At 45.4% G+C, this 24,242-nt stretch overlaps 1 protein-coding gene across 1 annotated transcript in view; it reads right to left on the bottom strand.

The window, feature by feature from the left end:
* Positions 1-257: 257 nt before the first annotated feature.
* Positions 258-24,242, bottom strand: part of LOC134350176 (cofilin-2-like) — a 41,266-nt gene continuing 17,281 nt past the window's right edge. Inside the window, exons 3-4 of the mRNA XM_063055147.1 lie at positions 1,272-1,348; positions 258-867 (exon numbers count right to left, since the gene is read on the bottom strand). Of these exons, the coding sequence (XP_062911217.1) occupies positions 758-867; positions 1,272-1,348 (187 nt within the window). The 3' untranslated portion in view covers positions 258-757. The remainder of the gene's footprint in view (positions 868-1,271; positions 1,349-24,242) is intronic.

The following is a 24,242-nucleotide window of genomic DNA, read 5'->3' as shown; positions in this document are numbered from 1 at the left end:
CTGTGGAGGCCAAATCATTGGGTATATTTAAAGTGGAGGTTGATAGGTTCTTGATTAGCAAGGTTATGGGGAGAAAGGAAGGAGAATGGCTTTGAGGGGCAAATGGCCTAATTCAGCTTCGATCTGATGCCTTACGGTCTTTTGTTTTATCTCCTCGCAAGGGACAAACTACAGTGGCCAATTAACTCAGCATCCTTTGGGTAAAGGCATAGGACAGCATCAAAATAGCATGGTGGAATCGTCACTTATTTTCTTCGAATGAATATTTATTTTTGCAGACTGTAGTTTCATTTATCAACAACAAAAACCTTGCCAAAGCATTCTTAGAAATCCTTTAATAAGAAAGCTAGATTAAATAGGATGGAAAGTTCAAGTATGAAAATATAGAAACAGACAGCTCAAACTGCAGGTGAACCTGGAACTCTGCCATCGTTTTGATTCTGTATTTGGAGCTGTCACAACTGTTAAATTTGCATTTCATCCAGAAACTGATTGAGATTCAGAAACGTTGGCAGATACTCTCCAAAGACGTGAAGTCATTAAAAGCAGGAGACACTGCATATTAAAGAAACCAGACACTGTTCTAAAAGAAGCCTGTTTCAGATAAGGAATTTCATTTTTTACTCAAAAACATTACAAAGCAATGGCATAGAATATTGAAGAATCAGAAAGAGATTGAAACAACTTTGGGACTATATTTATAAAGACATGATACTTTAATGTAAGGAAGCTCTCAGCTGTGTTGCGGGCTACAGCTTCACACTGGTACTCCTTCTATCTTCACAACATTGCTGCCACCCAGCTTATCAGCGAGGATGCTCAGTTCTATTTCATCCAAGGAGTTGACCTCCAGGTCAAGCTTGAAGCCTGCAAAGACACAATACTCACAATGAAGAAGTGCACCTTTGTGCTCAGGTCTGTTGGTCCCTCCAACCCGCTCATCGCCCCCTCCTGAGGTTACGCTGCCCACCGACAAAGGAGCCTGAGCTGTGTACGGGTGGCTCAGTTTGGAGCTCCTTGCACGTGCATCGCGCCAGCAACTACATCACGAGAGCTCGAGCTCGATTGCCCCGCTGACTTTGAGCCGCATTTCCATGGCGAGTGGAATGAGGTTGGTGGACACTGTGGTCAGCATGGACACGTTGAGCTGAGGACCTGCTTCCGTGATGTCTGACTGTGCAGTAACAGCCCGGGAGAGAGAGCCTTTCCCATTTTATTCTGTTCAGGGGCAGATTCCACAGCACTGTAGGATGTACAATCATTGAACTAACCTTTTAGCTTGTCCTTCACTGCCGTCTTCCCTGTTGAGAACTGCATCTTTTTTTTGGTACTTGCACCATCCGGGCACCTAGAAAATTCAGGAGACATCTTTACGTTTAATGAGCTGGGAATAGGTGGTCTTCTACAGAGGCACAGTGTCTGACTGGTTGCATCACAGCCTAATATGGAGGCTCCAAAGCATCAATTTGAAAGATCACAAGACAAACCAGCAGAAGTAGGCCATTCAGCCCATCGAGTCTGCTCCGCCACTCCACCATGAGCTAAATTATTCCCCTATCTAGTTCCAATTTCCAGCTTTTTCCCCATATCCCTTGATACCCTGACTAATTAGATACCTATCAATCTCCTCCTTAAACACCCTCAATGATCGGGCCTCCACAGCTGTATGTGGCAACGAATTCCATAAATCCACAACCCTCTGGCTAAAAGAAATTCTCCTCATCTCTGTTTTAAATGGGTATCCTCTAATTCTAAGACTGTGGCCTCTTGTCCTGGAGTCACCCACCAAGGGAAACAGCCTTTCCACATCTACTCTGTCCAACCCTTTCAACATTCAAAATGTTTCTATTCATTCTTCCGTACTCTAATGAATACAGTCCAAGAGCCGATAAACGCTCTTCATATGTTAGCCCCTGCATTCCAGGAATCATCCTCGTAAATCTTCTCTGAACTCTCTCCAACATCAGAACATCCCTTCTAAGATAGGGGACCCAAAACTGCACACAGTATTCCAAATGAGGTCTCACCAGTGCCCCACAGAGCCTCATCAACACCTCCTTACTCTTATACACTATTCCTCTTGAAATGAATGCCAACATAGCATTCGCTTTCCTTACTGCTAATCCAACCTGGTGGGTAAACCTTTAGGGTATCCTGCATGAGGACCCCCATGTCCCTTTGCACTTCCGATTTTTGAATTTTCTTCCCATCTAAATAATAATCTGCCTGATTATTTCGTCTTCCAAAATGTACAACTGTACATTTCTCAACATTGTATCTCATCTACTATTTCTTTGCCTACTCTCCTAAACTGACCAAATCTCTCTGCAACCTTTCCGTTTCTTCAACATTTCCTGCTCCTCCACCTATCGGTGTCATCCGTAAACTTAGCCACAAAACTATTTAATCCATAATCCAAATCATCGATATACATCGTAAAAAGAAGTGGCCCCAAAACCGACCCCTGTGGAACACCACTAGTAACCGGCAACCAATCGGAATAGGATCCCTTTATTCCCACCCTTTGCTTTCTGCCTATCAGCCAAGGCTCCACACATTCCAATATCTTTCCTGTAATTCCCTGGGCTCTCATCTTATTAAGCAGCCTCTTATGCGGCACCTTATCTAAGGCCTTTTGAAAATACAAATACACAACATCCACAGCCTCTCCCTTATCAATCTTATTTGAGATTACCTCAAAAAATTCCAATAAGTCGGTGAGACAGGATCTTCCCTTCATGAAACCATGCTGGCTTCGGCCTATCTTGTCATGCACCTCGAGGTATTTCATAACCTCGTCCTTGAGGATCAACTCCAATAACTTTCCAACTACTGATGTCGGACTAATAGGTCTCTAATTTTCTTTTTGCTGCCTCTCTCCTTTCTTAAACAGCAGAACTACATTTGTGACCTTCCAGTCCTCTGGATCCATGCCAGAGTCTATTGATTCCTGGAAGATCATTTCCAATACCTCCACAATCATTTTCAATCGGTCCTATATCTACCCGTGTCATTCTTCTACTCTTCATATATTTAAAAAAAACTCTTAGTATCCTTTTTAATGTCAATTGCCAATTTCCTTTCACAATTCATCTTTTCTTTCCTAATGGCTTTCTTAGTTTCCTTCTGTAAGTTTTTAGAAGTCATCCAGTCCTCAGTTTTCCCACTAATTTTTGCTTTCTTGTATGCTGTTTCTTTTGCTTTTATTTTAGCCTTAACCTGTCTCGTTAGCCACATTTGTCCCTCCATCTAGCTTACTTTTCCAATCTACTTGGGCCAGTTCCTCTCTCATATCACTGTAATTTCCTTTGTTCCACTGAAATATCCATACACCTGATACCAGCTTCTCCTTTTCAAATTTGAAACTGAACTCAATCATATTATGATCACTACTTCCAAGGGGTTCCATTACCTCCAGCTCCCTAATCGCCTCAGGTTCGTTACACAGCACCCAATCCAAAACAGCCGATCTCCTGGTGGGCTTCTGGACAAGCTGCTCCAAAAAGCCATCCTGTAGACATTCTACAAACTCCCTCTCCTGAGATCCAGTACCTTCCTGACTTTCCCAATCCACTTTCAATGTCATATCTTTTAACCTGTAGCTGTACAACAAGGTCATCTACTTTGTTTCGAATGCTGCGTGCATTTAAGTACAGTACATTTAGATCAGTATCTGTTACCGATTTTGCTGTATTTCTATTGCACAGCAAATTATCCTGTCTATTCACCTGCCTGTTCTTCTTGCCATCTTTGCTGCACAGTATCCTTGACCTATTTCTATTTTCTTCTTCCTTGAAAGGGGTGGCAGGGGGTTGTAGCCACAGCCAGCTCCATCATAGGCACAACACTCTTTGCCCCCACCACTGAGGGCATCTTCAAGAGGTGGTGCCTGAAGACCCATTCTGCCCGGGACATGTCCTTGTCTCACAACCACCACCAGGGAAGAGGTACAGGAGTCTGAAGTCAAACACTCAATGCTTTAGGAACAGCTTCTTCCCCTCTGCCATCACCTATCTGAACAGTTCAAGAACTGTACCTCACAATTCCTTCTTTTTGCACCCTGCTTATTTCTGTATGTTGCATCTCTGTAGAACAACCCATTTCTTGACAAAGTTTGTGATAAAAAATACAGTGGACAACAAAGATTTTGCTCCCTGAATACTTCTGGTTCTATTTTATAGATCTTGGGCTGTAGGTCACGAAAATCACCATGAAATTTCCCAATCACCCACTAGTTTTTTGAAATTGTCTACATTTGTTATTTGAATTCATAATTCAAGTCAGAATAAGTCATGCCAAAATTAAGGAAGATATTTTTGTTGGTCAAACTGGTCATCAATGACAGGTAATTCGAAGAACTTTTAGTGGGATTGGAGAAAATCACACAGAAGACATTCAAGGATGTTGCTGAAAATTATCTTGGCAACTACAGAGCACCAAACTACATGCAGCTAGTTGACAACATGCTTCAAGCAGACAAAACCATAAAGTGCAACATTTCACTAAAGCCTCATTTTCTGTATTCTTATTTTGAGTTCTTCCCTGCCAATCTTAGCGCTGTCAGTGACGAGCGTGGTGAAAGGTTTCACCAGGACATTGCAGTCATGGAGAAACAGTATCAGGACAACTGGGGAATCCATCAGTGCTGGCTGATTTTTGTTGGACACTTAAGCGAGAAGCCTCAGACATGGAGTACAATCAAAAATCATCAACAAAACACTTTTAGCTTCATTGAACTATTACAAGGCATCAGCACTGTTTGCAATTAAAGGCATTATATGCAATAAAAGTTAATATCTTATTTCTCCAAATTCCTACGTGATACGAGCAGTCTGAAATTATATTTCTGTTCAGCTTCAAGCGGTCTATCATAAACAAAACAAAAATTCTGAGGAAGCAACACTTTCAAAAAAAAATTGTTGTCTAGTGATATTATTGTGACCCTGATTCTTGGGCAAGGATGGAAAATGATATTATATTAGAACACAGAACATTCCAACATGGGAAGGTTCCTTTGGTCACGACATTGTGCCAAACATCAATCTAACCCTCCCCTCCTACATAGCTCCCCCCGCCCCCCCGGTTTCCTATCATCTATGTGCTTATCTAAGAGTTTCTTAAATGTCCCGAATGTATCTGCCTCCATCACCACCCTTGGCAGGACATTCCATGCACCCACCACTCTCTGTGTTAAAAAAAAACTTACCTTTGACATTCCCCCCCCCCCCATTTTTCTTCCATTCGCTTTAAAATTACAGTGTGCCCCCCACCCTGTATTAGTCATTTCTGCCCTGGATCTATTTGATCCATGCTTCTTATCATCTTGTACACCTCTATCAAGTCACCTCCCGTCCTCCTTAACTCCAAAAAGGAAAGCCCTTTCTCTCTCGACCCATGTTCATAAGCCATGCTCTCTATTCCAGGCAGCATCCTGGTAAATCTTCCCAGAAAGATGAGGAAGCAGTTTCAGCAGTGGTTAGCCTCATACATGAATGGGTCAACCCATTTGCAGAGAAGGGGGACCTCATTAGCATCTCTACGGCAAAGGCAGCCCCCAAGGACATTGCCTCCGACCTGATGAAGGCATATGAGATTGGTGAGCAATGCTATGCAACCTTCAAGGATGAGAGGATATTGGGCATATTTAAAGGAACTTCCTGAAGTTGGGCAGAGGGAGCATGTGGGGTCCTCTCCATACCACTGGCTGAGATTCATGGGAGACGGCAAGACATCGTAGGCAGCCCTGATGGTGAAGCTCAGTCTGAATGTCCCCATCTCCCACAGCTCTTTCCAGGAGATCTTTCTATTCTCCAGTCCCTCCCATCTCATCCATTGCCCTTGCCTTGCCTGAGTGATGGCCTTTGCGCACCTTGCCGCCTCTTCCTGCCGATGTATCTCCTGCGTCACGAGCCTGCGTCTCTGAGACGGAGAAGTCTCGTTCCAGGCTGGTGTACTGACTCCAGGGCCAAGACCGCTCCTCCCTTGCTGCACTCGGCCCACGATGTCCCAGTGCTCGAGTGCTGCCTTTGCTTGCTCGGTTGCTTCTGATGGAGTCCATTTCCTCCCAGTATCCAGGATGTGGGCAGCTTGTGCTACAAATGGATCACTCGCCTCTGTTAGCATCAGCTCCAGTTTTACTTTGGCGCACCTGTACTCCTCTGAAAGACTGGAACTGGGTAGCTCTAGGACTCCCTTGCCATAGACCCCTATGCTGCTGAGGCACCTGGAAAGACCAAGCCGCTTCCTTACGTATGAGCTGATCAGTCTCTCCAGCTTTTCCACCTTCGAGATTGGAACTTCATACAGGGTTAGTGGCCACGTGAGGCGTGGAAAGAGCCCAGACTGCATACACCAGAGCTTCAACTTGCCAGGGAGTGTGGTTCTGTCGATGCTCTTGAGGCCACTGATGGCACCCTTCCTGAGCTGATCTACCTGCTCTGTGTCTTTGAGGGATGTGTTCTACCACTGCCGTAGGCTCTTCACAGGCTTCTTGAAGACTGTTGGAATTGTCTCATCGCCCATGTAGAAGCGTTGGTCTACCAGCTTCCCCTTGACGATAGAGACGCTTCTGGGCTTGCTCGGCTTGATCTTCAGTCGAACCTGCTCGATGTTCTCTTGAAGCATTCTCAACAGGCGTACAGTACAAGCCTTGGTCGTGGTGATGTTGTGAGATCGTCCATGTATGCTCTGATAGGCGGCAGCCTCAGGCCAGGTCTTACACGCTGTCCTCCAACCACCCATCGACATGCTCTAATGATCACCCCCATGGCCATAGTGAAGGCTAGCGAGGAGATGGTACAACCAGCCATGATTCCCACTTCCAGACGTTGCCACACTGCGGTGTAATCTGCTGTTGTCAAACATAGCTGCACGTACTGGAAGTAGGCCTTGACGAGGCTTGTGAGGGCCACTGGGACCCTGAAGAAGTTGAACACAGTCCAGAGGAGGTTATGAGGGACTGAGCCAAAGGCATTGGTGAGGTTCAGGAACACCACGTGAAGATCTGTTCCTTCCTTCTTGGCAACCTGGATCTGATGCCAGATGGTGCAAGTGTGTTCCAGACAGCCGGAGAAACCCGAGATCCCTGTTTCCTGGATTAATGTATCAATCAGGTGGTTTCTCTGCAGATATCTAGGCTGTCTATGAGCCACCACACTAAAGAAGATTTTGCCCTCGATGTTTAGGAGACTAATCTGGTAGAATTGGCCGATTTCTGATGAACCCTTTTCCTTTGGGATCAGGATCCCTCCGGCTCTCTGCCAGGATGTTGGTATCTCCTGCTTACACCATACCACCTTCGTGAGCCTCCAGAGGAACCACAGGACACCTGGTGCATTTTTGCAGAGCCTGTATGGCACTCCATTGGGACCTGGGGCGATGTGGCCCTTGCTCTATGCACAATTTTCTCCACCTCACTCCACCTAGGTGGGCTGATATCTAGTTGGTGTTTCGGTGGATGGATTAGTGGCATGTCAAGTGGGAGGGTGATCTGTTCGTGGCATCGGTTGTCTGTGTATAACTTTTCCAGGATGTGACACTGTAAGCGCTTTTGGAGGCAAAGGGAAGACAAATGCCCTAAAACATCTGACCAGCAACAGGGAAACTCAGGACACATTCTTAGAGTTGGGTCAGGAATGGGACCTCTCCCCAGAACTGATGGATAAACTGGAGGCATTTACATGTCTCCTGTATGCCCCAAAAGCATGAACACCAAGGTCAATGAGCTCAGGTATCACCTTTTCTGTGCCAAAAAGGGTGAAATTGAAAGTCATCAACTCCCACCATGCAAGGACTGCTTAACAAAACGTGCACAGCGAGCCAACTACCAGGCTGGTATATGGAGATGTTTGGAGAAGGACCCACAGGTGCCAAGCCCTGTTGGCAGAGGATGGAAGATGGAGGGAGAAGAGGAAGCTGAACAGTTGGTGGTGCACTGGATGGAAGGCCAGCCAGCACCCGATGCTGTCCTGGATCTACTGGCCTGTAACTGTCCAAAAAAATGTTCACTCCCAAGATGTATGTGTGTTGCAAATGGCCTCAGGTGTACTGACATGTGTAGACTGGCAGACTGTGAGAACCAGGCATCCACCTCAGAGAGTGTGAAAAGTTCAGATGAAGATGTGGAAGACGTGGAAGACTTGAAAAATTATTATGATTATTAATAGAAACATAGAAACATAGAAAATAGGTGCAGGAGTAGGCCATTCGGCCCTTCGAGCCTGCACCGCCATTTATTATGATCATGGCTGATCATCCAACTCAGAACCCCGCCCCAGCCTTCCCTCCATACCCCCTGACCCCTGTAGCCACACGGGCCATATCTAACTCCCTCTTAAATATAGCCAATGAACTGGCCTCAACTGTTTCCTGTGGCTGGGAATTCCACAGATTCACCACTCTCTGTGTGAAGAAGTTTTTCCTAATCTCGGTCCTAAAAGGCTTCCCCTCTATCCTCAAACTGTGGCCCCTCGTTCTGGACTTCCCCAACATCGGGAACAATCTTCCTGCATCTAGCCTGTCCAATCCCTTTAGGATCTTATACGTTTCAATCAGATCCCCCCTCAATCTTCTAAATTCCAACGAGTACAAGCCCAATTCATCCAGTCTTTCTTCATATGAAAGTCCTGCCATCCCAGGAATCAATCTGGTGAACCTTCTTTGTACTCCCTCTATGGCAAAGATGTCTTTCCTCAGATTAGGGGACCAAAACTGCACACAATACTCCAGGTGTGGACTCACCAAGGCCTTGTACAACTGCAGTAGTACCTCCCTGCTCCTGTACTCGAATCCCCTCGCTATAAATGCCAGCATACCATTCGCCTTTTTCACCGCCTGCTGTACCTGCATGCCCACTTTCAATGACTGGTGTATAATGACACCCAGGTCTCGTTGCACCTCCCCTTTTCCTAATCGGCCACCATTCAGATAATAATCTGTTTTCCTATTTTTGCCACCAAAGTGGATAACCTCACATTTATCCACATTAAATTGCATCTGCCATGAATTTGCCCACTCACCCAACCTATCCAAGTCACCCTGCATCCTCTTAGCATCCTCCTCACTGCTAACACTGCCACCCAGCTTCGTGTCATCCGCAAACTTGGAGATGCTGCATTTAATTCCCTCATCCAAGTCATTAATATATATTGTCAACAACTGGGGTCCCAGCACTGAGCCTTGTGGTACCCCACTAGTCACCGCCTGCCATTCTGAAAAGGTCCCGTTTATTCCCACTCTTTTCTTCCTGTCTGCTAACCAATTCTCCACCCACACCAATACCTTACCCCCAATACCGTGTGCTTTAAGTTTGCACACTAATCTCCTGTGTGGGACCTTGTCAAAAGCCTTTTGAAAATCCAAATATACCACATCCACTGGTTCTCCCCTATCCACTCTACTAGTTACATCCTCAAAAAATTCTATGAGATTCGTCAGACATGATTTTCCTTTCACAAATCCATGCTGACTTTGTCCGATCATTTCACCGCTTTCCAAATGTGCTGTTATCACATCCTTGATAACTGACTCCAGCAGTTTCCCCACCACCGACGTTAGGCTAACCGGTCTATAATTCCCCGGTTTCTCTCTCCCTCCTTTTTTAAAAAGTGGGGTTACATTAGCCACCCTCCAATCCTCAGGAACGAGTCCAGAATCTAACGAGTTTTGAAAAATTATCACTAATGCATCCACTATTTCTTGGGCTACTTCTTTAAGCACTCTAGGATGCAGACCATCTGGCCCTGGGGATTTATCTGCCTTCAATCCCTTCAATTTACCTAACACCACTTCCCTACTAACATGTATTTCGCTCAGTTCCTCCATCTCACTGGACCCTCTGTCCCTTACTATTTCTGGAAGATTATTTATGTCCTCCTTAGTGAAGACAGAACCAAAGTAATTATTCAGTTTGGTCTGCCATGTCCTTGCTCCCCATAATCAATTCACCTGTTTCTGTCTGCAGGGGACCTACATTTGTCTTTACCAGTCTTTTCCTTTTTACATATCTATAAAAGCTTTTACAGTCCGTTTTTATGTTCCCTGCCAGTTTTCTCTCATAATCTTTTTTCCCCTTCCTAATTAAGCCCTTTGTCCTCCTCTGCTGAACTCTGAATTTCTCCCAGTCCTCAGGTGAGCCACTTTCTCTGGCTAATTTGTATGCTTCTTCTTTGGAATTGATACTATCCCTAATTTCTCTTGTCAGCCACGGGTGCACTACCTTCCTTGATTTATTCTTTTGCCAAACTGGGATGAACAATTGTTGTAGTTCATCCATGCAACCTTTAAATGCTTGCCATTGCATATCCACCGTCAATCCTTTAAGTGTCATTTGCCAGTCTATCTTAGCTAATTCATGTCTCATACCTTCAAAGTCACCCCTCTTTAAGTTCAGAACCTTTGTTTCTGAATTAACTATGTCACTCTCCATCTTAATGAAGAATTCCACCATATTATGGTCACTCTTACCCAAGGGGCCTCTCACGACAAGATCGCTAATTAACCCTTCCTCATTGCTCAAAACCCAGTCCAGAATAGCCTGCTCTCTAGTTGGTTCCTCGACATGTTGGTTCAAAAAACCATCCCGCATACATTCCAAGAAATCCTCTTCCTCAGCACCTTTACCAATTTGGTTCACCCAGTCTACATGTAGATTGAAGTCACCCATTATAACTGCTGTTCCTTTATTGCACACATTTCTAATTTCCTGTTTAATACCATCTCCGACCTCACTACTACTGTTAGGTGGCCTGTACACAACTCCCACCAGCGTCTTCTGCCCCTTGGTGTTACGCAGCTCTACCCATATCGATTCCACATCTTCCCAGCTTATGTCCTTCCTTTCTATTGCGTTAATCTCTTTAACCAGCAACGCCACCCCACCTCCCCTTCCTTCATGTCTATCCCTCCTGAATATTGAATATCCCTGAACGTTGAGCTCCCATCCCTGGTCACCCTGGAGCCATGTCTCTGTGATCCCAACTATATCATAATCATTAATAACAATCTGCACTTTCAATTCATCCACCTTATTACGAATGCTCCTTGCATTGACACATAAAGCCTTTCAGGCGCTCTTTTACAACTCTCTTAGCCCTTATACAATTATGTTGAAAAGTGGCCCTTTTTAATGCTTGCCCTGGATTTGTCGGCCTGCCACTTTTACTTTTCTCCTTAGTACTTTTTGCTTCTACCCTCACTTTACACCCCTCTGTCTCTCTGCACTGGTTCCCATCCCTCTGTTGTGAACTAACCTCCTCACGCCTAGCCTCTTTAATTTGATTCCCACCCCTCAACCATTCTAGTTTAAAGTCACCTCAGTAGCCCCCACTAATCTCCCTGCCAGGATATTGGTCCCCCTAGGATTCAAGTGTAACCCGTCCTTTTTGTACAGGTCACGCCTGCGCCAAAAGAGGTCCCAATGATCCAAAAACTTGAATCCCTTCCCCCTGCTCCAATCCCTCAGCCACGCATTTATCCTCCACCTCATCGCATTCCTACTCTCACTGTCGCGGGGCACAGGCAGTAATCCCGAGATTACTACCTTTGCGGTCCTTTTTCTCAACTCCCTTCCTAGCTCCCTATATTCTCCTTTCAGGACCTCATCCCTTTTCCTACCTATGTCATTGGTACCCATATGTACCACGACCTCTGGCTCCTCACCATGTTATGAAAGTATGGAAAACAAAGTATGGAAAGCAGTTTTTGATTAAATATATTCATTTAAAACCAAATAGGGTCTAGGTTATGGCCGTGTGAAACCCCACATTTAAATTATTGTACTGTAATTCTATAAGCTATGACAAAAGCTTAAGATTGTTTTGATTTGATACAACAATATAGAAGATATCATGACATTGATAAAACTCCAGAAATCTCTCTAAATGAGGTTTTTTACCTTTTGGGGGGTGGGGGGGGGGGTAACATTTTCTGCGGTACTGATGTTAATATGGAATGTATGGAATATATACAAAAAGTGATTACTAAATGAATTCCTGAATAAATTCTCTACAAATCCATGTGATTATATGTGTCCTAGGGTTTTTATTGACTTTTCTCCAAAATAAACAACAGACAAATATTTTTCTAAAACTGAAATGATTCACTCTACTGAAATTGGGCACTGTACTGTGAGTGCCACCAATGACATAGTTTTCAATGTAGAATTTTATAGCAACATTTGATGAAAAGTGCTTGAACTCAGCTATCATTGTGACAAATTTCAATGTTGAGGGATCACTGATGACAAAATACCACTAGGTTGAATATATATGTTGTACTTTATATTGGCCACTTTTCAGAAATGCTTATTTTAGGGTAGTGTTATAAGATGCATGATAGCACACATAAAGCTACCACTGGTGCCATGCTATCACAGATGTTCTAACTCTAGAGATGTATACCTTGCCAAAAATCACTATGAGCATTATTCCCCTCAGATGGTACTGACCAACCCTACTGGTTCACGGTCTTTTACACTTCCCTATACTATATTCCTCAGCCACTTCTTTGTCCATTCTCCCAATCTGTCTAAGTCCTTTTGAGGACCCCTGCTTCCTAAACACTACCTGCCCTTCCACCTATCTTTATTGATGGTTGCTGCAAACTTGGCCACAAAGCCATCAATTCCGTCATCCAAATCACTGACAAGTCAAACTGGCCTAATACCAACCCCTGTGGAACACCACTACTCACCAGCAGATGACTACAACAGGCTCCCTTTATTCCCACTCTTTGCTTCCTGCCAGTTAGCCAATCCTCTATCCATGCTAGTACCTTTCCTGCAATACCATGGGCTCTTACCGTGTTAAGCAGCCTCGTGTGTGGCACCGTCTCAAGGGCCTTCTGAAAATCTAAGCAAGCAACATCCATTGACTCTCCTTTGTCTATCCTGCCTGTTGTTTCCTCAAACAATTGCAGCAGATCTGCCAGGCACAATTTCCCTTTAACCTATGGTGACTTTAGCCTATTTTTTCATGTGCCTCCAAGTACCCCAAAACTTCATCCATAATAGCGCTGAGGATGGGGCAGTTGGTATACAAGTGGAGGCAGTGGGTAGTGAGACTGTCACGAAGGACAGGCAGATGACAGGGCAGAATTTCAGTCAGTGGGATGGGTTGCAGTGAAATAGGGGGACAAAATTGAAAAGGGTGATGAATAGAGGCCTGGAGGTATTTGAATATATGCAGTTTACGGAATTAAGTAGATGATCTTGTGGCGCAGTTAGGGATTGGCAGGTTGTGGGCATCACTGAGTCATCACTGAAAGAAGAATATAGCTGGGAACAAAATATCCAAGGATACACATTGTATTGAAAGAACAGACAGGTAAGGAGCGGTTAATTAGAGAGGATCTGTTGGTACAGGATGAAATCAAATCCAAGAGGTGATATAGAATTGGAAGATGTAGAATCCTTGTGGGTAGAGTTAAGAAACTGAAAGGGTAAAAGACCTGAACAGTAGCCAGGATGTAGGCTACAAATTAGAACATGAGGTAGAAAAGGCATATCAAAAGGACAATGTTACGATAGTCATGGGGGGATTTCAATATGCAGGTAGATTGAGAAAATCAGTTTGGCGCTAGATCAGGAGAGAGAATTTGTACAATGCCTACTAAATGGTGATTTAGAGCAGCATGTGGCTGGGCCCACTAAGGGAAAGGCAATTCTGGATTAGGTGTTGTGAAATGTACCAGGATTTATTAGGGAACTTAAGGTAAAGGAACCCTTAGGAGACAGTGATCAGAATATGATAGAATTCACCCTCCAATATGAGAATAAGCTAAAGTCAATGTACCAGTATTATAGTGGAGTAAAGGGAATTACAGAGGCATGAGAGAGGAGCCGGCCAAAGTTGATTGGAAGGGGACACTAGCAGAGATGACGGCAGAGCAGCAATGCCTGGAGTTTCTGAGAGCAATATGGTAGGCACAGGATAGATACATTCCAATGGAGATGAAGTATTCTAGAGGCAAGATGACGCAACTGTGGCTGACAAGAAAAGTCACAGCCAACATAAAACACAAGGGAGGGCATATAATAGAGCAAAAATTAGCCGGAATTTCAAGGATCGGGAAGCTTTTGAAAACCAACACAAGGAGGGAATATGAAGAGGATACCAGAAGTATTTTCAGATATATAAAGACTAAAAGAGAGGCAAAAGTAGCTATCGGACTACTGGAAAAAAGACACTGGAGAGTTAGCAATGGGGGACTAGGAAGTGGCAGTCGAACCAAATAGGTATTTTGGATCAATTTTCACTGTGGAAGACACTAGCAATATGCCAGACATTCAAAAGTGTCAGGGGGCAGAAGTGATTGCAGTTGCTAGGGAGAAGGTGCTTGGGAAGCTGAAAGGTGTGAAGGTAGATAAGTTAACTGGACCAGATAAACAACACCCCAGGGTTCTGAAAGTGGTAGCTGAAGACTTTGTGGAAGCATTAGTAGTGACCTTTCAAGGATCAACAGATCCTGGCATGGCTCCGGAGGACTGGAACATTGCAACAATGGCCTTCTGACATGCTTTTTCCATGTTCCATTGTAATTCGTAACCCACATCCTGACTGTTGTTTGGAGGCCTGTAAAACCCCCATCAGGGTCTTCATACCCTTGTGGTTTCTTAGCTCTACCCACAAAGATTCTACAAATTCCGATCCCGTGCTACCTCTTTCTAAGTGTTTGATTTCATTTTCTACCAACAGGGCACTCCACCCCCTCTGCCTGCCTGCCTTTCCATGCGATACAAGCTGCATCTTGGATGTTAAACTCCCAACTTTCAGCCACAACTCAGCGATGCGTACATCATGCCTGCCAATCTCTAACTGCACTACAAGAGCACCTACCTTATTCCATGTACTGTGTGCATTCAAATATTACACCTTCAGCCCTGTATTCATCACCCTTTACAATTTTGCCCCATTTTGTACTTCAGCTCATTCCACTGACTGCAATTTTGCTCTATCATCTGCCAGCCCTTCCTCACAGTCTCTCTAGACAATGCATTGACTTGTATACTAACAGCCCCATCCTCAGCCCTAATATGCTGGTTCCCACCGACTTGCCATATTAGCTTAAACTCTCGCCAACAGCTCTAGAAAACCTGCCCGCAAGGATATTGGTCCCCCTCGGGTTCGGGTGAAACCCACCCTTTTTGTACAGGTCATATCTTCCCCAAAAGGGATGCCATTCATCCAAATATTGACCCCTGACCCCTACAACACTTCCTCAGCCACTCATTCACCTGCACCATCATCCTAACCCTGCCCTGACTAGCTCATGGCACTGGGAGTAATCCAGATTACTACCTTGGAGGTCCTGTTCTTCAGTCTCTTCCCCAACTCCCTCTACTCACTGCACGGGACCTCTTCCCCCTTTCTACCCACGAAATTGGTGCCAATATGCACCACGACCTCCGGCTACTCACCCTCCTCCTTGAGAAACCTGGACCATAGCACCTGGGAGGCAACATGCCATCCTGACATCTCTTCTGCAGCCACAGAATCTCCTGTCCATCCCCCTAACTATTTAGTTTCCTGTTACTACCACTCTGCCTGACCTTATGGTAGCTTGCTGGGCACCAGAGCTGGCCGCAGTGCCATTAGCCTGGCTGCTGCTGCTCTGGAGCTGGTGGGTCAACCTCCAAAGGGGTATATTTGTCGTTGAGTGGAACGGCCACAGAGAACCCTGCACTGACTGCTGACTCCCCTTGCCTCTCCTGGTAACCCATCCACAATCTGAAGCCTGCACTTTGGATGTGACCACCTCAGTTAAAGACTCATCTATGCTGTTTTAAGCCTCCCAGATGGCCCTGAGTACATCCAACTCCAGCTCCAGTGCCTTGACCTTGTCAGGAGGGACTTCCCACAGGTGTAGTCATCAGCAAGATCGCCAGGTAGGTGACAGTCCCACATCCTACAGGAGGAGCACCCCATTGCCTCAACTGGCCTCCTGCCTACACTTGCCATACCTCTCACTTCTCAAGCTCAAGCTCTAGCCCACACATGTTCTTGTCAAAGCCTGGCCTCTCCAACAATGGCTGTTCCGGTACACCTCACTCCTTTTTTATTGCCCCTGATGAGTGCCTAAGAGATTGCAGCCTGCCAAAAAGTTCTGAAAGGCTCCAAGCTCTTTATAAACCTCACGCTCCCTCCCAATGAATGAACTCTCTCGATGATTGCAGCCCACCGTAAGGGGCGGGGGGGGGGGTGCCCAAGAGGCAAGTTTTTCATTGTGGGGGTGGTGGGTACATTGAGCAAGGTCGCAAAGGTGCGTACAATTACAATGCTTAAAAGACATTGGGACAGGTCCAAGGATAGGAAAGTCTTAGAGGGATACGAGCCAAGTGCAGGCAAGTGGGATTGCCTAAGACAGGCATCTTGGTCAGTGTGCCTTTTCCATCTGCATAACTCTATGACCATCTCCCATAGCTCTGCTCGAGTGACAGATCCTTCTCAGACATCCTCCTCCGTGGCATAATTCTAGACTGGCTCTGCTGAGTAGTATGACTGGGCGTGTCAGCCACAGGATTGCCCATTAGGAACCCGGAAAATTAAATACAAGCAGGCAGAGAATACTCTTGTAAATAATAATTAACATAGGGTTCTGCAGATGCTGGAAATCCAGTGTAACACACACATAAACAAGAGAAAATCTGCAGAAATCAAAGGAAAATGCAGGAGGAACTCAGCAGGCCAGGCAGCATCTACGGAAAAGAGTAAACAGTGGGCATTTCGGGCTGAGATCCTTCAGCAGGACTGGAACGGAAGGGGGACCAGTGAAAGCAAGATAGGTGAAGCCAGGTGAGGGGTGGGGGAGAAGGCTGGATGAAGAAGCTGAGAGGTGATAGGTGGAAGAGTTAAAGTGCTGAATAAGGAGGAGTCTGACAGTGGACAGTGAGAGAAAAGGAAAGCGGAGGGGCACCAGAGGGAGGTGGCAGGCAGGATTTTCTAAGTAAGGGAATTCCCTTCTTTGTGCTGATTTGGCTTAGGTATCTGCATTGGATGTTGGTGGTCAGCAGACATCGGATCCAAAAGAGGGCATAGCACTTACAGGAGGAGGCCACCAGGTACCTAACCTGCAGGCACCCAGTCTCACTGGAAAGGGTTTTCTCCAGAGAGATGAGCCCAGGATGACGTGGGGTTCGAGAACCACTGGGTGTATTATGAATGCATTGTGAAGAAGGCACAGAGCCATCCTTGGGCTTGGTTGGCCCACACCCATGTAAGAGGACTTATAAACCCACCAAGCCTAAAGAAATACATTCCCCTACCCTCAGTGAAAGCAGGAAGTTATCCAGTTACAGAAACCGCAGATGCTGGAAACCTGAAATCAAAGCTGAAAGTGTTGGACATGTTCACCCTGAAAGACTTCTCAGGTCAGGCAGCATCTGTGGAGAGGGAAATGAGAGCTAAGATTTCAAGCTGAATCGCAAATCACCTAGCTCATCAGCGAAATGTAAATCAGGCTCATTGCTACAGATGCTGCCTGACCTGCCGAGTGTTCGGAAAAGCTATCAGGACAGGAGGTTTAATGTGGTAATGCATCAGCATTGAGTATGTTACTGACAATTCAGTAACACACCCTGGTAAAACATTCCAGGAGACTTAACACCACGCAGTCCTGGGGTGTGTGTGAGATGCTGAATGGTCGAGGATCATGTTCATATGAACTGCTTAATGCTCACATCAGTTCTAGGATGATAAAGCAATGCCAATGGAGATGACAGCACTATAATTTATTGGCTAACAAGCATGCCCATCTTCAGCTAGTTAACCAACCAACCAACATGTTAATAGAACACAGAACACTAGATCACAGTACAGGTCCTTCAGCCCATGATGTGCCAGCCTTTTAAACCTACTCTAAAATCAATCTAACCCTTCCCTCCTCCATAGCCCTCCATTTTCCCATCATCTGTCTCTTAAATGTTCCTAATGTATCTGCCTTTACCATAACCCTACCACTCTCTGTGTAAAAAATCTACCCCTGACATCCCTCGCCCCCAATACTTTCCTCTAAACACCTTAAAGTTGTGCCTGTCGTGTTAGCCGTTTCCACCCTGGGAAAAAGTCTCAGCTCATCCTCCTGCTCTCTAAAGCGAAAAGCCCTAGTTTGCTCAACCTGTTCTCAGTTCAGGCATCATCCTGGTAAATCTCCTCTGCACCCTCTCTCAAGCCTTCATATCCTTCCTGGAATAAAGGCAACCAGAACTGAACACAATACTCCCAGTGTGGTCCAAACAGGGACTTACAGAGCTGCAACAAGACCTCGTGGCTCCTGAACTCTATCCTACACATGGGACATGGGAGCAAACACACACAGTCACAGGGAAATCATGCAGACTCCGCACAGTCATCAATGGTGGGCAGGATCGAGCCCTGCCTAACTATACTAACATGCCACTGTCACTATGTGAATCCCTACCCACGGATGCTGACTAACACTCTGAGCACTTCCTGCATTTGCTGCTCTTCACATTGAGAGAGTCAGTCATCTCCAGACACCCTGGTGTCCAGTTTTCTCAGTGCCTCTTCATCACAGAGGTGCCAGTTGATGAAGTGGGAATCGCGATACAGGGAGAAGAACTTAACCGTCAACCCTTGGACACAATCTCATCCCTCAAGAAGAGTTAATTAATATGCAACCATCATGCGTCTCTCTGCAAGATGACACAGTGACCATCCGTTTTGACACTGATTGCTCCCACTCAGAAGCACAAGCAGGCACTTGCACGTTAAACAGCATCCCCGTGGATGGAAAATGCTGGCGGACGCCAGATGGGTCAGGATGAAAAGGGGTCGCACCAGAATGACTGCAGTGACCAAAGCAGGAAGGAACTTATTCGCATGGCATGTTGCTCATTATGTGGGTCAAAGACAACTTCATCTGATGTTGTGCAGGGGGGTACACTGGGCTTCTGCTGGGAGGCACAAGCACAGCATAAGACCACAAGACACAGGAGGAGAATTTGGCAATTAAACCTGTCAAGTCCAGTCTATTATTCCATCATGCTTGATTTATGATCCCACTCAACCCATTCTCCTGTCTTCTCCCATAAACCTTAGTTATCAAGAATCTACCAACCTCCACTTTACATATACCTGATGACTTGGCTCCAAGGAATTCCGTGGCAATGAATTCCACAGATTCACCACACTGGCTAATAAAATTCCTCATCTCTAATCTAAAAGAACGTCCTTCTACTCTGAGGCTGTTCCCTCTGGTCCTTGACTCCGCCACTATGAGAAATACCCTCTCCACATCAAATCTATACAGGCCCTTCAATATTCAATTAGCTTCAATGAGATAACCCACCCTTCTAAGTACAGGCCCAGAGCCATCAAAGGCCCCCATACTTTAACCCTTTCATTCCCAAGATAATTTTTGTGAACCTCTGGACCCATTCCAAAGCCAGTACATCCTTTCTTAGATAAGGGGCCCAAAACTGCTCACAATACTGCAAGTGTTGTCTGACCAATGCCTTACAAAGCCTCAGCATTGCATCCTTTTATATTCTAGTCCTCTCGAAGTAAATGCTAAGATTGCATTTACCTTGCTTACCACCAACTCAACTTGCAAGTTAACTTTTAGGGAATCCTGCTCGAGGACTTCCAAGTCCCTTTGCACCTCTGATTTCTGAATTTTCTCCCAACTTAGAAAATAGTACACACCTTTATTCTTTCTACCAAAGTGCATGACCAGGCACCTCCCTAAACTATACTCCACGCTTTGTCCATTCTCTTAATCTACCGAAGTGCTTCTACTGAGTTCCCACTTCCTCAAAACTACCTACCCCTCTACCTATCTTAGAATCTTCTGCAAACCCGGCCACAAAGCCATCAATTCCATCATCCAAATCAATTACATACTGTACAACATGGAAAGAAATGGTCCCTATAACTAGTCACATGCAGCCAACGACAAAAGGCCCCTTTTATTCCCACTCTTCGCCTCCTGCCAGTCATCCAGTCTTCTATTCATGCTAGTATTTTTCCTGTAAAAGGTACATTGTCAAAGGCCTTCTGAAAATCCAAGCAAGGAACATCCATTGCTCTCCTTTGTCTATCCTGCTTGAAAGAATTCCAACAAATTTGTCAGGCAAGATATCCTTTAAAGGAAACCATGCTAACTTCAAACTATTTTATCCTGTGCCTCCAAGTACCCCAAAGCCTCATCCTTAACAATGGAATCCACAATCTTCTCAACCACTGAAGTCATGGTCACTGGCCTATAATTTCCTGTCTTTTGCCTCCCATCCTTCTTAAAGTATAGAAAGACATTTGCAATTTTAGAGTCCTCCAGATCCATTCCAGATTCTAGTTATTCTTAAGAGATCACTACCAGTGCCTCTGCAATCTCTTCAGCTACCTCTTTCAGAACCCTGGGGGGCAGTCCATCTGGTGCAGGTGACTTATCTACTTTCAGACTTTTCAGCTTCGCAAGCACCTTCTCCTTAGTAATAGTAACTACACTCACCTCTGTCCCCTGACATTCTTCAAATTCTGGCATCCTGCTGCTGCCTTCCACGGTGAAGACAAATGCAAAATATTTTTGTTCATTTGCCATTTCTTTATCCCATATTCTTACGTGTCCAGCATCATCTTCCAGTGGTCTGATATTCACTTTCACCTCTCTTTTACTCTTTAAATATCTTAAAAATCTTTTGATATCTTATTTTATATTATTGGCTTGCTGACCGCCATACTTCATCTTTTCCCTCCTTACTGCTTTTTCAGTTGCCTTCTGTTGGTTTTTAAAAGCTTCCCAATCCTCTAGGTTCCCTCTAGATATTCTTGCTGTATTATATTGCCTGTTTTTTGCCCTTACGCTGTCTTTGACTTCCCTTGTCTGCCACAGTTGCCTCACCCTCTCCTTCAGAATACTTCTTTGGTATATGCTTAACCTGGGCCATTTCATTTGCCCCCGAAACTCAAGCCATTGCTGGTCTGCCTTCTAGTGTCCCTTTGAAACAATTTCCATTTGTACCATCAACCATTCAATAACATTTTGAGGACATAAACAGGGTATTCTCCTGTGCTGGGGAACCTAGAACTGGGGGCATAGGTTTAAGGTGAGAGAGGAGAGATTTAATAGGAGCCTGAGGGTAAATTTTTCACCCAGAATGAGCTGTTAGATTAAGAGTTGGCAGCAGGTACATTAACCACATTGAAAAAGCACTTGGCCAGATACATGGATAGGACAGATCCGAAACAGAATCAGAATCAGGTTTACTATCACCGGCATGTGTCGTGAAATTTGTTAACTTAGCAGCAGCAGTCAATGCAATACATAATATAGGAGAAAAAAAAATAATAGATCAGTAAATTAGTTACAGTATACATATATTGAATAAGTTAAAAATTGTGCAAAAAAAAGAAATAATATATATTCCTGAAGTCCACAATCAGCTCTTCCATCTTACTGATGTTGAGTGCCAGGTTGTTACTGCGGCACCATTCCACTAGTTGGCATATCTCACTCCTGTCCGCTCTCTCGTCACCACCTGCAACTCTACCAACAATGGTTGCTTCATCAGCAAATTTGTAGATGGTATTTGAGCTATGCCTAGCCACACAATCATGGGTATAAAGAGAGCAGAACAGTGGGCTAAGCACACACCCCTGAGGTGCACCAGTGTTGATCATCAGTGAGGAGGAGATGTTATCACCAATCCACACACATTGTGGTCTTCCAGTTAGGAAGTTGAGGATCCAATTGCAGAGGGAGGTACAGAGGCCCAGGTTCTGTATCTTCTCAATCAGGATTGTAGGAATGATGGTATTAAATGTTCAGCTATTGCCGATGAACAGCATCCTGACATAGTTGTTTGTGTTGTGCGGGTGGTCTAAAGCCGTGCGGTGAGCCATTGAGATTGTGTCTGCCATTGACCTATTGTGGCGATAGGCAAATTGCAATGGGCCCAGGTCCTTGCTGAGGCAGGAGTTCATTCTAGTCACGACCAACCTCTCAAAGCATTTCATCACTGTCGATGTGAGTGCTACCGGGCGACAGTCACTAAGGCAGCTCACATTATTGTTCTTAGACACCGGTATAATTTCTCCTTTGGCTCCTCCCACTTCCTCCAAACTAAAGGTGTAGCCATGGGCACCCGTATGGGTCCTAGCTATGCCTGCCTTTTTGTTGGCTTTGTGGAAAAATTCATGTTCCAATCCTATACTGGTATCTGTCCCCCACTTTTCCTTCGCTACATCAACGACTGCGTTGGCGCTGCTTCCTGCACGCATACAGAACTCGTTGACTTTACTAACTTTGCTTCCAACTTTCACCCTGCCCTTAAATTTACCTGATCCATTTCTGACACCTCCCTCCCCTTTCTACATCTTTCTGTCTCTATCTCTGGAGACAGTTCATCTACTGATGTCTACTATAAGCCTATGGACTCTCACGGACTCCTGGTTAACTCACTATGCCATCCCCTTCTCGCAATTCCTCCATCTCCGCCGCATCTGCTCTCAGGATGAGGCTTTTCATTCCAGGACGAGGGAGATGTCCTCCTTTTATAAAGAAAGGGGCTTCTGTTCCTCCACCATCAACTCTGCTCTCAAACACATCTCCCCCATTTCACACACATCTGCTCTCATTCCATCCTCCCGCCACCCCACTAGGAATAGGGTTCCCCTTGTCCTCACCTACCACCCCACCAGCCTCCGGGTCCAACATATTATTCTCCGTAACTTCTGCCACCTCCGACAGGATCCCACCACTAAACACATCTTTCCCTCCCCCACTCTTTCTGCTTTCCGAAGGGATCGCTCCCTACGCAACTCTCTTGTCCATTCACCCCCCCCATCCCTTCCCACCGATCTCCCTCCCGACACTTATCCTTGTAAGCGGAACAAGTGCTACACATGCCCTTACACTTCCTTCCTCACTACCATTCAGGGCCACAGACAGTCCTTCCAGGTGAGGTGACACTTCACCTGTGAGTTGGCTGGGGTGATATACTGCGTCCGGTGCTCCCGATGTGGCCTTTTATATATTGGCGAGACCCGACGCGGACTGGGAGATCGTTTCACTGAACACCTATGCTCTGTCCGCCAGAGAAAGCAGGATCTCCCAGTGGCCACACATTTTAATTCCACATCCTATTCCCATTCTGACATGTCTATCCATGGTCTCCTCTACTGTAAAGATGAAGCCACACTCAGGTTGGAGGAACAACACCTTATATTCCATCTGGGTAGCCTCCAACCTGATGGCATGAACATTGACTTCTCTAACTTCCGTTAATGCCCCACCTCCCCCTCGTACCCCATCCCGTATTTATTTATTTATTTATTATTTTTCCCCTTTCTTTCTCTCTCTTTTTTTCTCCCTCTATCTTTCTCACTATATCTTCCTCTGGGCTCCCCTCGCCCTTTCTTTCTCCCTAGGCCTCCTGTCCCATGATCCTCTCCCTTTTCTAGCCTCGTATCCCTTTTGCCAATCACCTGTCCAGCTCTTAGCTCCATCCCTCCCCCTCCTGTCTTCTCCTATCATTTCAGATCTCCCCCTCCCACTTTCAAATCTCTTACTATCTCTTCTTTCAGTTAGTCCTGATGAAGGGTCTCGGCCCAAAATGTTGACTGTACCTCTTCCTATAGATGCTGCCTGGCCTGCTGCGTTCACCAGCATTTTGTGTGTGTCACTGGTATAACTGTTGCTTTTTTGAAGCAAGTGCGAACTTCTGCCCGTCGCAGTGAGAGTTCGAAAATGTCCTTGAATACTCCCGCCAGTTGGTTGGCACAGGTTTTCAGAGTCTTACCAGGTACTCCATCGGGACTTTCCACCTTGCAAGGGTTCACTCTCTTTAAAGACAACCTAACATCGGCCTCTGAGACTGAGATCACAGGGTCATCAGGTGCAGCAGGGACCTTCACAGCTGGAGTTATATTATGGGCATAAAGACGTTGAGTTCATCTGGTAGTGAAGCATCACTGCCATTCATACTATTGGGTTTCGCTTTGTAGGAAGTAATGTCTTGCAAACCCTGCCAGAGTTGTACATCCGATGTCTCCTCAAACCTCATTTGAAACTGTCTCTACCCTTGAAGTAGCCCTCCGTAAATCATACCTGGTTTTCTGGTACAGGCCTGGGTCGCCAGCCCTGAATGCCACAGATCTAGCCTTCAGCAGATGACGTACCTCCTGGTTCATCCACGGCTTTTGGTTTGGGAATGTACAGTAAGTTTCTGTGGGCACACACTCATCCACACAGGTTTTAATGAAGTCGGTAACAACTGCAGCAAACTC

The sequence above is a fragment of the Mobula hypostoma genome, chromosome 8, assembly GCF_963921235.1.
Source record: "Mobula hypostoma chromosome 8, sMobHyp1.1, whole genome shotgun sequence".
Classification (NCBI taxonomy): domain Eukaryota; kingdom Metazoa; phylum Chordata; class Chondrichthyes; order Myliobatiformes; family Myliobatidae; genus Mobula; species Mobula hypostoma.
This window is presented reverse-complemented; position numbering and strand designations above follow the sequence as displayed.